The sequence below is a fragment of the Etheostoma spectabile genome, unplaced genomic scaffold (assembly GCF_008692095.1).
Source record: "Etheostoma spectabile isolate EspeVRDwgs_2016 unplaced genomic scaffold, UIUC_Espe_1.0 scaffold00569331, whole genome shotgun sequence".
Lineage (NCBI taxonomy): Eukaryota > Metazoa > Chordata > Actinopteri > Perciformes > Percidae > Etheostoma > Etheostoma spectabile.
In genome coordinates this window covers 514,948-530,548 of record NW_022605066.1, presented here as the reverse complement: position 1 = coordinate 530,548, position 15,601 = coordinate 514,948, and the positions used below count along the sequence as shown (strand labels likewise).

Here is a 15,601-nt window from a genome sequence, read left to right as displayed (position 1 = left end):
GTATACTTGAGATGTAGCCAAGTCTCCTGGGGCTTAACAAACTGTCCGTGCAGTATTAGCTGAGCAGGTATTATAGTTGCTAATGTTATTCAAACACATACTTTGATGGATCAGATCATGTTTCAGAAGTGAAATAACCAAGTCACAGTGGTGAGCCATGTGACTATTGGGCTGACGACTTTTAAATCTATAGCTTGCACTTTGTTTCATTTAATGTAAGATTATTTGAATGTTGGCTTAAAATAAATTAAAAACTAAAATAATTGTTTGTGCCTGTAGTAGAGATTTCAGTCCAAACAAATCTGATTCCAGCCCCTTGCAATAACTCTGCAATGTCTGGCTTGATTGAGTTACGGCATACTTCTCCTTATTACATAAGAGTTTGCATTTGAGGGTAGTTTACTGCAGTTGGTTTGGATTCCGTTCTCACTCTTTAACTAGCTGGTCCACAGCTCTCTTTGGCAGAGGACTGCCAGGCTTATGTACTGATGTGTTTACTTGATGCTGCCATGTTCCAACAGCACAGTTCCCAAATAACCCACGGAAAGGGAGGATACACACCAGAGCTCAAATAAACGCCTCATGCTGGTTGTAAACTCTGACTAAGTCAATCAGCTGTTTTTTAACCCCCCCCCCCAACACCCCTACCAACCACAAACAAACCCAGAGTGAGCTCACGGTCCCTTAGCAACAGCTGAGTGTATCTACACTAACAGCCCCGCTGGTAAAATCAGCATTTGGGTGTGGAGCCATATTCACAGGAACATTACAAAGTGGGACTTCATTCAAGATCTACATGTATGATCCTCAGGGAGCACTGCTAGAAGACTTGAATGTCTGAATGAGAGCAGGTAAGAGCAGTCGCAGAGCTTTCATCATTGTGGGAGAGCTGCTGAAAGGCAGTGTAATGAACTGTAAGACCGATCCAAACCACAGACACATGCTTTCTGTTAAAATGCTGTTGATAACCCCGCTTATCCAAGTCATTGAAACTAAACTGCCGAATCAGTTCCAGAGGTGTGTGCCTTCTGTTTTTCTTTAAAATGTGTCAGGTCGTTTAAATGGGCTTGTAAAATGTGCTAGCAGTGGGAACTGTTTTTTGTTGCAGTATTATCCCGGGACAGAAGGAAACATCTGCCATATCCTCTTATTCTGAACACAGAGTTATTCCCCCCAATCATTCAAGCCGTACCATATTGTAACAGTATAACTAACTCAGCAGGGATATGCAAGTTAGTGCATTTGATGAGATTTTTGCAGGGAATTTGGTGGCACCAGAAGTAGGCAATCTAACACTGAAACAAGAGAACCCCAAAGTCTAATGCACACGAGGTAACAAGGGACAGGAAACACATCAGGGCGGGGCAGGCATTTATAAAGGCAGGAAGTAAAACAATGGCATATTAAAGGAGAACAACAAAGTAAAACAGAAAAAATAAAACCCAGGAACATGACAAGATCAATGTCAAGTGTTGCCAAGTGTTCTTCAAAACTGTTGACATGCTAATATGCTAAACTAAGATGCTAAACAGGGTAAACATTATACCTGCCTAATATTGGAGTGTGTATTGTCATTGTGAGCGTGTTATGCTGAGGTTAGCATTTAGCTCAAAATGTAGCTGTCATGGCTATCACACACTGTTATTATGATCTGTATATTCTCACATTGCCCAACCTCAACAGCGCTGTGGAGTAGGATCTGACTACAACACAGATAGGAGAAAACCAAAGCTCAAATCACAAACGTCTTGGGCTGCGCTTAGTGCCACAAACAGCAACCGTGTTATCTGCAAAATACTTTACGGATGGAACGTTTTGGGTTTGGGCTTCCGTTGATCCAGAATATGATCTTTAAAGGCTTCATTGCTTTGTGAGTTGTACTGGTTTTGTTTATTTATTCCAGAGTTCAACATACAGATGGGCAGCCTTTGATCATTTAAGCTTTTTGTTAATAGGCATAAATTTGTGTTTTTATTGGATGCAGAAACAACAGAAAGCTACATTTTACAAATATCCTCCAGTCCACAGTCACAAGGCATCATTTACCCCTACGTGGCATTAATTTTTTAGGTTTGTTTTTCTTTCTTTATTAAAACAACCACCTAATTCTTGTAAGGAAAGTAAGTTAATCAGACCCTGCAGCTGCACTCTGCGGTGTGTAAATTCCAGCTCAGAATGCCACACATACTGCAAATTGCATTTGCCATAAAGCTGCGGTAGTCCTGCAAGCTGCCCGGAGTGCAAAAATGCAACCAGCTTGGTGTTACTGTAAAATGAAATACAAACACTCTTGTTCTAATTTTCAAAAAAATACATGGGGTGTTTGTGTTTATGCTTCAAATGTAACCAACCCAAGTGAACATTTAAGAAATCATTTAGGATGATATGTTAGACAGTGTTTTCCACCACCATCAATATTAAAACGCAAAATTAGTGAATATCTTTTGGAATGCTGTTCATCCCTCCAGTAGAGTTACAAAGACTTGGCGAATTCAGACCAGCATTGTTCTAGAGACTCTGGGTAACAACACCTTACTAAGTCACTATGTTGGCTTTGCACATTTCAGATACTTTGAAGAATTGTTCTTCCATTTTCCAAAATCTAGATGGGGAACACCATATCATGCCATCATCTGTAGCTTTGAACTCCACACCAGGCCTTTCTACGTACTAAACAATTCAACAAGGCATGCAATGTACTGTGAGCCATGCATCATTCCTTACTAGCCGTACACTGACTGTGTTTGCAGTAAAACTTGTTGGATGTGTGATGAATGACAGGAGGATGCATCGAGCAGAGTGTGCTGCAGGGAAAAGCATGTATGTCCACAGCAAGCAGAAGAGGAACTTTCAGTCCAAACCCTTTCACAAGAGCCCAGTGTTCCCTTTGCTTCCACCAAGACCCCGGTCCGATGGAGACACACTGCTTTCCTCCAGAGGCTCGAAGCTCATGAGCCTGCAAGGTGACTACATGCTACCTGTCACTGTACCCTCAAACTACATGACATAGCATACAATTATGTAATGCCACAATGTGTTGTAGGGCTGCACAATATATTGTTTATTTTAGCATCATCGCACTATAACTGTTGCAATAAAGATATCGTGAAAGGCTGGTTAGAAGAAAATATATAGTATATATTTTAAGTGGTGCCTTTTATATTCATCTCAATGATCCATTTATTCAATGAGAGCGTTGGCAATGATTCAATATTTCTCTCTGAAATGTAGCTGAGTAGAAGTCGAAAGTGGCATGAAAAGAAAAGACTCAAGTACTTTAAATTTGTACTTAAGTACAGTACTTGAGGAAGTACTTTACGTTACATTCCACCACTGCTTATACATTGTTTCGTCCTGCTTTGCTCCTGTCATAATTAATACGGCCACTAGAGGGAACCACCACTATAAACCTAAATATGGGTGGAATTGCTGCTTTGTTATTTATTGTAAAGACCTGTAATCTATTTTTATTTTATCTTCTCATGTTAATGTTGTCACTATTACCACTGCTGGTTTTAAAAGGTAATTATACTATATACAAAACAATTAATATGATAAATTGTAATCCTCTTATCATTATTTCTGTCAGTACAGGGGTTCTGTTGTCCCCTACAGCAGAGGCCCAGTAGTGGGAGGGTGACACAGAGGGTGACACCACCAAGCAGAGAGGGAGGAGAGGGGAGCCTGACAATGTTAAGCAGTATCAGGGGAAGGCTGGAGAGTACTGGGAGCAGACCTAAGAGGACTCCAGAAGGCAGACCTCCCACTGTATGTCATCCCAGAGAACCAGTCCAAAAAACACCAGGTGAATAAATCACAGATGTTGATAGGTTCATATTCATGTATCCTCTCTGCTAACCGATGAATCTGTTTTACTACAGGGTGCACTAATGTATTGCTATATCTCTCAAAACACATTTCTCACACATGCATCCGTGCTATCGGTCTATTTGTTGCAAGTTCAAAAACACTGTTCTTTTATTAAATTATGAGGGTCCCAGTGTGATTCTTTGATGGTTGGATGTGGTTGGATGTTGGAGTTGTCTGTTGTCTGCTCTATTTCCTTTTAACAACCTTTTATCATACTTCACATGCCTACCGGCTAAAAAACAAGTAAGACCTTTATTGTAGCTGTATAAACAGATAACCGAGGACTTCCCCACATCTTAGGCCTATAGCTTTTACTGAAGATACCACAAAACAATGTTTGGTAATGGCTGACCCTGTGCGTATGTTTTTCTCTCCATTTTGGCCTCCGATCACACTTTTCTTGCCCACAAAAAGAGATTTTTCAGGGTTAGGGTTAGGGGTTGTTGTTAGGGTACTACTTTAGGTTAGGGGGGTTAGGGTTAGGGGGTTAGGGGTTAGGGGTTGGGGTTAGGGTTAGGGTTAGAAAAAATTATATACATGGAACATATTTATTATATTTTTATTTTATTAAACCTTTATTCAACCAGGAAAAAAACTCATTTATGTAAAACATTTTTAAGAGTGTCCTGGCCAAGAAAGGCAGCAGTACAGTTACACATACACACAAATGCAAATTACACAGAAACATTAAAAACATAAAAGCAGCAAATATCAGCAAAGCAGGAAGTCCACAGCAATCTATAATACATTAGGCAAACAAATTTACACCCAGATGTATCTGCCTCAAAGTCAGAAATACATTAAACGCATAGTGTAAACATAAACTATGACGGACTCTTTACTCTTTATACATTCTACTCCCAGAAACTTGCACAACCCCCTGTAACAGGAAGAGGCAGGCTCGTCACGGACATCCCGGCACCGCAAAGGTTTCCCAACTCCATCTTTATCTGCCTTCATCGCTCGGTGACGATGAGGAGCAGGACGCTGCGACAGAGGAGATGAGGTAGGAGTAATTAGAGGGGTGTGGCGAGTCATAGGAGAGCACCCATCTGCATAATTTTTTATGAGCTTTTCCTTAGATAATATCTTTCACGTCACATCTGTCGTTGTGGAGACAAAATGTACATAAAATATTTTCCTAAGCAATTAGAGCAAATGGGAATGCCCACTAGGTCTAAATGGGACATGGTATATCCATGGAAACATTCCATGCAATGAAAAAGCCAAAGAAGATGAAGTTTCAGGATGTTCTGTGAAACATGTAGAGATGTATAAAGGCATGGAGGGTAAAACCATTAACCTTGAGAAGTTTACCACTTTGTTAAAGCTGCACAATTAGTCGGAATTTTATTTATCTAAGTCGCAACACGGACTAGTGCAATATCCCAATTTCAAGGGTGGGGCACGATATTTGTTAAAGGCAAAAAATGTGTTGAACCACTCTGAATGAAGTATTGTGGTGCTGCAGTAACGTCCCATCTTAAAAATTGTTTCCTACAGACAGAAGAAAACATCTTTGTTTGGTACAGACACTGTAAATAGAGCCTGAAGATTAGTCTGGTTAACCACCCGGTGGCGCGGGCCGTCCTGAGCCTGGACTCCTGAGCAGCCAGGAAAGCATGGCTGGGCAACTGTTTGAAGCAGAAATAGTCGTAAGCTTTCAAAGGCCATGGACCAACACCAGCTTGTTCCCGTTTCTAACAGATTTTCCCCACTCAGCGATATACCCGCTGAGAAACCAACTCTAATTATCGGCAGCTCTATTTTGAGAAACGTGAAGTTAGCGAAGCCGGCAGCCATAGTTACTTAAGTGCATCCCGGGGGCCAGGGCGGGCAACATTGAGTCTTATCTGAAACTGCTGGCTAAGGATAAACGTAAATACAGCAAGATTGTTATTCACGTTGGCGTTAATGACTCCCGGTTACGCCAAACGGAGGTCACTAAGATTATGTTGAATCGGTGTGGACATACGCAAAGTCAATGCAGGACACCGTAGTTTTCTCTGGACCCCTGCCAAATCTTACCAGTGATGACATGTATAGCCGCATGTCATCATTTTGCCGCTGGCTATCGAGGTGGTGTCCAGATAATGATGTGGGCTTTGTGGATCACTGGCAGTCTTTCTGGGGAAGACCTGGTCTGATTCGGAGAGACGGCATTCATCACACTTGGGATGGAGCAGCTCTCATTTCTAGAAACCTTGACAAGTTTATTAGTGGACCTAATCCTTGACAATCCAGAGTTGGGACCAGGAGGCAGAGTCCCAGTCTAACACACTTCTCTGCCCTTCTATTTCAGCAGTTACCCACCCAAAACCCTACGCAGAGTTACAGTCCAACACACTTCTCTGCTCCTCCATTCCAGGAGTTACCTAGTCAAAACCCCATAATGACGGTGTCTGCCCACCCAACCATCAAAATTATTTAAATCTAAGGTAAACAGAAGAGGGGCTGTGCATGAAAACCTCATAACAATTAAAACCACAAGTGCAATAGTGCAAAAGAAAAGGAGAATTAAATGTGGACTCTTAAACATCAGATCTCTCTCTTCTAAAGGTGTACTAGTAAATGAATTAATATCAGATTCTAATATTGATTTATTTTGTCTTACTGAAACCTGGCTGGGTGATGGAGAATATGTTAGTCTAAATGAATCCACCCCCCCCAGTCATATTAATACTCACATTCCTCGAGGCGCAGGCCGAGGAGGTGGAGTTGCAGCTGTCTTTGATTCTAGTCTACTAATCAGCTCTAAACCTAAACTGATTTATAACGCATTTGAAAGTCTTGTTCTTAGTCTTTCACACCCAAGTTGGAAATCAATGCAACCAGTTCTATTTGTTATAGTGTACCGAGCACCTGGTCCATACTCTGAATTCTTATCTGAATTTGCAGAGTTTTTGTCAAATTTTGTCCTCAAAACGGACTAAGTTCTTATTGTAGGGGATTTTAATATTCATGTGGACGATGAGAATGATAGCCTTAGAACTGCGTTTATCTCTCTTTTAGATTCTATGGCTTTTCTCAAAGTGTTCATAAACCAATTCACCGTTTTAATCACACCCTTGACCTTGTTCTGGTATATGGTGTTGAAATTGAACATTTAATAGTGTTCCCACAGAATCCCTTTTTATCTGACCACTGTTTGATAACTTTTGAGTTTATACTGCTGAACTACACGCCATTAGGCAAAAACCTCTATACAAGAAATCTATCTGATAGGGCTGCAGCTAAATTTAAGGATGTGATTCCATTAGCATTTAATTCATTACCAAGTCCCAAAGTAACGGAGGACTCCTATGCTAATTTCAGTCCCTCCCAAATTGATCATTTTGTTGATAGTGCAGCAGGCTTGCTGCGAACGACACTCGACTCTGTTGCCCCTAAAAAAAAGGAAAAAAATAAAATAAAGACGGTTAGCTCCATGGTATAGCACTGAAACTTGCAAATTAAAGCAAATATCATGGAAACTTGAGAAGATTTGGCGCTCCACCAAAATGGAAAATTCTCGTTTAATTTGGCAAGACAGTCTTAAAACGTATAGGAAGGCCCTCCGTAATGCCAGAGCAGCAAACTACTCGTCGTTAATAGAGGAAAATAGGAACAACCCCAGGTTTCTTTTCAGCACTGTAGCCAGGCTAACGGAAGGTCAAAGCTCTACTGAGCCAAGTATTCCCATAGCTCTTAGTAGTAACGACTTTATGAGATTCTTCAATGCTAAAATTTTAACTGTTAGAAACAAAATTCACCCAGACCTGCTTTTAAGTGGCATTGACTAATCTCTAAACTCAGGAACCTTAGAAACAGCTGTAACACCAGATATATGTTTAGACTGCTTTGCTTCACTTGATCTTTATCAATTTAATTCAATTATTTCTTCATCTAAACCATCAACCTGCCTCTTAGACCCCATCCCAAAGAAGTTTTACCCTTAGTCAACACTTTTCTACTAGATATAACTAATCTGTCTTTATTAACAGACTATGTACCACAGTACTTTAACGTAGCTATTATTAAACCTCTTCTGAAAAAGCCCAACCTTGATCCAGATGTTTCAGCCAACTATAGACCTATATCCAACCTTCCATTTCTCTCTAAGATTCTTGAGAAAGCAGTCGCCAAACAGCTGTGTGACTTTCTGCATAGCAACAGCTTATTTGAGGATTTTCAGTCAGGATTTAGAGTTAATCATAGCACAGAGACAGCACTTGTGAAAATTACTAATGACCTCCTAATTGTATCAGACAAAGGACTTATCTCTGTACTTGTGTTATTAGATCTTAGTGCTGCATTTGATACCATTGACCATCAAATCTTATTACAGAGATTGGAACATTTAATTGGCATTAAAGGAACTGCTCTAAGCTGGTTTAAGTCTTATTTATCAGATCGATCTCAGTTTGTACATGTTTACGATGAATCCTCCAGTCCCACAAGGATCTGTGCTCGGTCCAATCCTGTACCCTTTATATACAAAAGTATTGTCGCTTGTGTACAAATTGACCTGAAGTGCCGCTGAAATATATTTCTAATCAAGATTTATTTACAAGAAATGGCTCATTTTAAACCCAACAACTTTTGTAATAATGTTTCAGTGCAAAGAGAAACTGTCAAAAAGTATTCTAATATTCACAGCTTGGTAAAGTTTATTGAGTCAATTTTTGCAAAGACATATGTGTTGTCGCCTTGTCATGTGAGCTTCACCTTCAATTAGGTCTCAGGTGTGTATAAAAACAACCCCAGTACACTAGACCTTCACATCAACTGCAACTAGACGTCTGCAAACATGCCTAAGATTCACCCTGAGACTAAAGTTTTGATTATCAAGAGGCTGAAGACCAGATCCACTGCTGATGTGGCAGACACCTTCAATGTGTCTCAGCGTCAAGTACAGAAGATTAAAAAAACATCTGAAGACACTGGAGATGTTTTTGACAAGCCCAGGTCAGGCAGACCCCGCAAGACAACTGCTCGAGAGGACCGTTTGTTGGCTCAAAAATCCAAGGCCAGCCCATTTTCCACTGCAGCAGAGCTCCACCAGACCTGGTCCCCTGAAGTCCCTTTGTCAACCAGAACAGGTTTGTCGGATTCTGTCTCGAAATGGCCTCCATGGTCGAATCAGTGCCCAGAAGCCAGCATTAAACAAAAGACAATTGAAAAACCGTGTGGCATTTGCCAAGGCCCACAGCCTGCTAAAAGGATGGACGCTGGAGAAGTGGAAGAAAGTGGATTTTTCAGATGAATCTTCTGTTGAATTACACCACAGTTGCCGCAAATATTGCAAAACCTACTGGAGCCCGCATGGATCCAAGATTCACCCAGAAAACAGTGAAGTTTGGTGGCGGAAAAATCATGGTCTGGGGTTACGTCCAGTATGGGGGTGTGCGAGAGATCTGCAGGGTGGAAGGCAACATCAATAGTCTCAAATACCAAGAAATCTTAGCTACCTCTTATATTCCCAAACGTAAAAGAGGCCAAATTCTGCAGCAGGATGGTGCTCCATCGCATACTTCCATCTCCACTTCAAAGTTCCTCAAGGCGAAGAAGATCAAGATGCTCCAGGATTGGCCGACCCAGTCACCAGACATGAACATCATGGAGCATTTGTGGGGTAAGCATGGAAGCATGGAAGACCAAACCAAAGAATATTGATGAACTCTGGGAGGCATGCAAGACTGCTTTCCTAGCTATTCCTAATGACTTCATCAATACATTGGATGAATCCTTGCCAAATCGCATGGATGCAGTCCTTCAAGCTCATGGAAGTCATACAAGATATTAAATTAGAAAAATTTGAATCTCACAGCACCACCATTTAATTTGCTGACATATTTTAGTATTTGTAGTAAATATGTTCAATTTATGTATAGGCGACAAAACTTTTGTCTTGCCAAAATTTGACCTTTCTGTCTTGTTTAAATAATAAATCTTTTTTTAGTGAATCTAATTTATTTCAGTGCATTGAACATCATTTGGGAGGGTTTTAGCTTTTCATATGAGCTATTTCTTATACCAAATGATTAACTAAAAGTCAGGTTAATAGCAGGTGTTTCTACAAAATAGATAAGCGACAATACTTTTGTCAGGGGCTGTATGCTTCCTTTAGGCAACATTATCAGGAAACACTCCATAAACTTTCATTGTTATGCGGATGATACTCAATTATATCTATCGATCAAGCCGGATAAAACTAATCAGTTAGCTAAACATCAAATGTGCCTTCAGGATGTTAAAATCTGGACGACCTGTAATTTTCTAATGTTAAACTCAGATAAAACTGAAGTTATTGCTCTGGGGTCCAAGCACCTCCGTGACACATTATCCAGCACCACTGTGAGGAATCTTGGAGTTATCTTTGATCAGAACATGTCCTTTAATTCTCACGTAAAGCAAATTTCAAGGATTGCCATTTTTACCTACGTAATATTGCAAAAAATCAGGAACATCCTGTCTAAAAATGATACAGAAAAAGTAGTCCATGCATTTGTTACTTCTAGGCTGGATTACTGCAATTCTTTGTTATCAGGCAGCTCGAAAAAATCCATAAAGATTCTACAGCTGATCCAGAACGCTGCAGTACGTGTTCTGACAGGAACCAGGAAAAGAGACCACATGTCTCCTAGCTTCTCTGCATTGGCTTCCTGTAAAATCCAGAAGAGAATTTAAAATCCTTCTTCTCACCTACAAAGTTCTTCATGTTCAGGCACCATCTTATCTTAAAGAGCTCATAGTACCATACTACCCCACCAGAGCAATGCACTCCAAGAATGCCAAAGAGGGAGAATGGGAGCCAGAGCATTCAGCTATCAGGCTCCTCTCCTGTGGAACCAGGTTCCACTTTGGATTCAGGATGCAGACACCATCTCCACATTTAAGAGTAGGCTTAAGACTTTCCTCTTTGATAAAGCTTATTGTTAGGGCTGGCTCAGGAGAGTCCTGAACCATCCCTTAGTTACGCTGCTATAGGCCTAGACTGCTGGGGGACTTCCCATGATGCACTGAGCACCTCTGTCTTCCTCCTTTTCTCCATCTGTATGCAACCGCATTCCATTAACGCATGTTACCAACTTGACTTCTTCCCTTTCCCGGAGTCTTGTGCTCTCTCTCCCCCGAAGTCTTGTGTTCTCTCGCCCCTCCCCTCTCTCCTCCTATCGCTTCCTGCAGGTGTTTCTGGCTCTGGCTCTGGATCGGAGTCACAAGCTGACTCCATGTTCCTGTTGACACTCTTTGCTACAATTTCCCATGTCTATCTCTGTCTGTCTGTCTGTCTGTCTGTCTGTATCTCTCTCTCTGCCTCTCTCTCTGTCTCACTCTCTCTCTCTGTGTCTCTTTCTCTCACCCACGCCCATGGTTCTGCTCGAGGTTTCTGCCTCTCAAGGAAGTTTTTCCTTGCCTCTGTTGCCTAGTGCTTGCTCTTGATGGGAACTGTTGGGTTTATGTAAATAAAGTCAAAGAGTACGGTCTAGACCTGGGGCCTGTTGCACGAAAGTAGAATAAAGATATCCAGGATAAGTGAAAAAGCGCAGCTTGACTTAGTGTGATCTGCTCATCGCGGCTTAATCAGTTGCACGTTTGCCGAGCCAGGACGAACAGGTGAAGCTATGTCAAGCCAGGTGTAGATAGCCAGGATAAGTGCACCTTCACGGCTTTCTCAAATAGACCACGTTATCGATCACAGATTTACTGATGCAGAATTGAGAAGACGCATGCGCCACATGTTTCACCCAATGAGCAGCAGCTTATATGGAAAGTAACGAGGAGGTGAAAAAGATTATTTAGCCTTTGCTTCATTAGTGAACAGAGGGAATAAAGTTCCTCGGGAAATGGACCCTAAGGACTCTAGGCTTAATTTCAAACCCTTATTCACAATGCGAGAACATGTTTTACAACCATATGCACAGATCTCTATAAGCTATATCTAATTCTTTGTACAATTAATGTTCATACAGAACAATCAGAAAGGGACAACAACTAGAAAAAGAAGTGGGTGACTTTAATACACGCTGTGAGCATTTGTAAAACAATATTTATGGTTTGTTCTTCTGACAAGTGACTGCACCAAAATAAAAAGATTAAGAAGCATTGTGGTGTTCCCGGTGTGATGAATGTAAACTACACTACATACGTACTGTATGTAGGCCACGTTATTGGTCCAGGAATGTGAGACTAATTGAGAACGTTATGAAACCAATGTAAGCTAGCCTATAATAAAAAACAGTGTGCCTATATATTTAGGAGTAACACAAACTGTCCTTTATTAGAGAAGGATAAGCAACAAGAAAATTAATCATGAATGTATCAGTCTCTGACCAGTCTGCCATTATTATCATTTGGGAATATCGCCACATTAATATCGGAGAGCGTCCTGTATGAACCTGAAGCTGAGACCACGGACGCTGCGCTGCTCATCTCTACTTTTACAGAGAGAGTGGACGCTAACGCGACTCGCAGGTCTGCCGGCAGGCGGCGGTCACCGGTCAACGGTCACTGGCCACAGGGCAACGGCCACACGCCAGGCAGCCTCGAAACAGTACCGTCCCACCGGGAAAAGTCCCACTCCGCATCTGGGTGCCAGTGCAACTATTTAACCATCTGAACAAGTGTAGTAGGGTTTAAATCAAACTCGCGAGAACAATAGTGACAAGTAGGCTAATGGATGTTAATAAAATTAAAGCAGAACAGACGGAATAACTGTCAAACAGGTTTATTCTGGATCAGAAGGCAGCTGATTTGACACATGAGACTCCAGGATTAATCTTAGCCTGGCTGTTAGCCTGCTCTGGACCAGGCTAGCCGCAAAGAATAAATCTCCATGGTTACTTGGCTGGGTTTAATTCAATCCTTTTTCCTGCAACCGAGTCAAAGCTAAATTCATCCAGGATAACTTGGATATCCCGGCTTAATCCCTTATCCTAGTTTCGTGAAAAATGATAATGTTATTAATTCAATTCAATTTCAATTCAATTTTATTTATAGTATCAATTCATAACAAGAATTATCTCAAGACACTTTACAGATAGACCACACTCCGGAATTTACAAGGACCCAACAGTTCTAGTTTCCTCCAGAGCAAGCAACAGTGCGACAGTGGCGAGGAAAAACTTCCTTTTAGGCAGAAACCTCGGTCAGACCCAGGCTCTTGGTAGGCGGTGTCTGACGGGCCGGTTGGGGTTAGAATGAAGAGTGGCAATAACAAAAATAGAAAAAATTAGTAGTTTGTAGCAGTTCTTTGTGGTAGTTCATGGCATAGCAGGACGCTGTGCAGCATTACAAGGCACAGCAGGACGTAGCAGGACGTAGCAGGACGTAGCAGGACGTAGCAGGGCACCACAGTGTAGCAGTTGAACATGGCATCACAGAACGTGTAGCGGAACCATGGCAATAGCTGCTACCCTGATTTCGGAGCCTCTCTGATCCAGGGAACATGCTGGGGAAAAAAGAACATAAGGACTCCGGGAATGACTCCCCAGAGCTAGGTTAGTAACAAGCATTTCTGGGACATGGATGCACATAAATGAAAAGATGGAGAGATAGAGGAGAGAGGAGCTCAGTGTATCAAAATAAGTCCCCAGCTGTCTAAAACTATTACAACAAAACCAAGAGAGACGAGGTAATGAGAGCTCCAGCCCGGCCGGGCCAGAACTCTCCCCAACCGGATCGGGCTGTATGCCAAGTCTCCCTTTGGTTCTATTATATTCTTGATTATATGATAGATAAATCTGAAAACTATGTGACTAGCTACTACTCCCTAACAATATTCTATTCTATGCCCTAACTAGTGTATCAAAATAAGTCCCAAGCTGTCTAAAACTATTACAACAAAACCAAGAGAGACGAGGTAAAGAGAGCTCCAGCCCGGCCGGGCCAGAACTCTCCCCAACCGGATCGGGCTGTATGCCAAGTCCCTTTAGTTATATATATGATAGATAAATCTGAAAACAATGTGACTAACTACTACTCCCTAACAATATTCGATTCTATGCCCTAACTATAAGCTTTATCAAAAAGGAAAGTCTTAAGCCTACTCTTAAATGTGGAGACGGTGTCTGCCTCCCGGACCCAAACTGGAACCTGGTCCACAGGAGAGGAGCTTGATAGCTGAACGCTCTGGCTCCTGTTCTATTTTTAGAGACTCTAGGAACCACCAGTAACCCTGCATTCTGGGAGCGTAGTTCTCTCCCAGGGTTGTAAGGTACTAAGCTCTTTAAGATAAGATGGAGCCTGACCATGAAGAGCTTTGTAGGTGAGAAGAAGGATTTTAAATTCTATTCTAAATTTTACAGGAAGCCAATGCAGAGAAGCTAAAACAGGAGAAACGTGATCTCTTTTCCTGGTTCCTGTCAGAACACGTGCCGCAGCATTCTGGATCAGCTGTAGAGTCTTTATGGATTTTTTCGAGCAGCCTGATAACAGAGAATTGCAGTAATCCAACCTAGAAGTAACAAATGCATGGACTAGTTTTTCTGCATCATTTTTAGACAGGATATTCCTGATTTTTGCAATATTACGTAGGTGAAAAAAGGCGATCCTTGAAATTTAATTAATAATAATTAAATTAATAATAATGATAGTAATGATTATAATGATAATAATGACACCAATAATTATAAAATTAAGTTTAATAACAACAACAATTATTACAACAACAATAAAAGTAATGACAATAGGAACTATTACAATCATGAACCGGTCTGGGTCTCAAGTACGGATTGTATTAAATCTCTCTTCAAGGAACATGGCATTGCTTTTTAAGTGGAGTTCATCAACACAAAGTTTGAAGGTAATTTAATGGTGGTAGGCAATGGTGTTAATTAATACCAAGGTAATCATAACTTTTATATCAATACACGTCTAACTTTAAAGAAACAGTGCAACATTTTGGAAAATCCTCTTGTTTACTGTTTTACAGTCAGAAGATGTGCTGTAAAGAGATCAGCCCATGACATATTTAACCAAGACTATAACAATCCTCTACAGCTGTAAGAAAAGCAAGGTAGTGTTTTGAGACTACTACATCACTACATGTTGGGTTTCTGTGCTCACTGCAGGACTCCAGCAGAGGAGACTAGCGCTCCGGAATCCAAGGTCAATCCTTCACACACCAGAGGAGACCAACCTAACACAGGACCCGACACGCCGCACAGCACACCATCTGATAGCACAGCTGAGAGGTCAAGTTTCTAAATCAGTGACTTCTTTTAAATCCCTTCTTAAAACACATTTTTATAGACTTGCTTTCATGTGATGCAGTCTTTTTATCCTTTTTATCCATTTGCCTCTTCTCTGTTTTTCGCCTCCTCTTATAACTTGCTATTTGTACTTATCTTCAATCTATTTGTGAATTTCCTTTTTTATGTACAGTATATGTTTTAATGTACCTTTAGAGCTGTCCCATATTTTAATGTGTATGCATGGGTATGTGTACTGATGTGCTGTTTATATTTATGTTTTGTTTCTTCTTTTGTTTCTTCTGTTAAAGCACTTTGTACGCTGTTTTTATAAGTCCAATACAAATAAAAGTTATAATTATTATATCATATATTCTGTCCTTTATACTTTTACAAAGGACAACAAATCTCAGAACTGATAAGAGATAAAAGGGCTCCACGATATAAGGAAAATATCTAAATGCAATTATTTTGACTGATGCTGCAATGGCAATATGATTCGCGATAATGGAACAAATGATCATTTATCATTTCATAATTCTAATTTTCATTGGAAGTAT

The 15,601-nt window shown here is 40.9% G+C and overlaps 1 protein-coding gene across 2 annotated transcripts; it reads left to right on the top strand.

The window, feature by feature from the left end:
* The first annotated feature begins 675 nt into the window (after positions 1 to 675).
* Positions 676 to 15,129, top strand: LOC116684798 (uncharacterized). 2 transcript variants are annotated; one of them, XM_032510227.1, is made up of 5 exons: positions 676 to 851; positions 2,782 to 2,963; positions 3,590 to 3,805; positions 4,735 to 4,876; positions 14,922 to 15,129. In XM_032510227.1, the coding sequence occupies exons 2-5, from the start codon at positions 2,786 to 2,788 to the stop codon at positions 15,055 to 15,057; spliced, it is 672 nt and encodes a 223-aa protein (XP_032366118.1). In that variant the 5' UTR covers positions 676 to 851; positions 2,782 to 2,785; the 3' UTR covers positions 15,058 to 15,129. The 2 variants fall into 2 exon arrangements, with proteins under 2 accessions (XP_032366118.1, XP_032366117.1); XM_032510226.1 differs by having other exon boundaries at positions 682 to 851; positions 2,751 to 2,963.
* Positions 15,130 to 15,601: the final 472 nt, after the last annotated feature.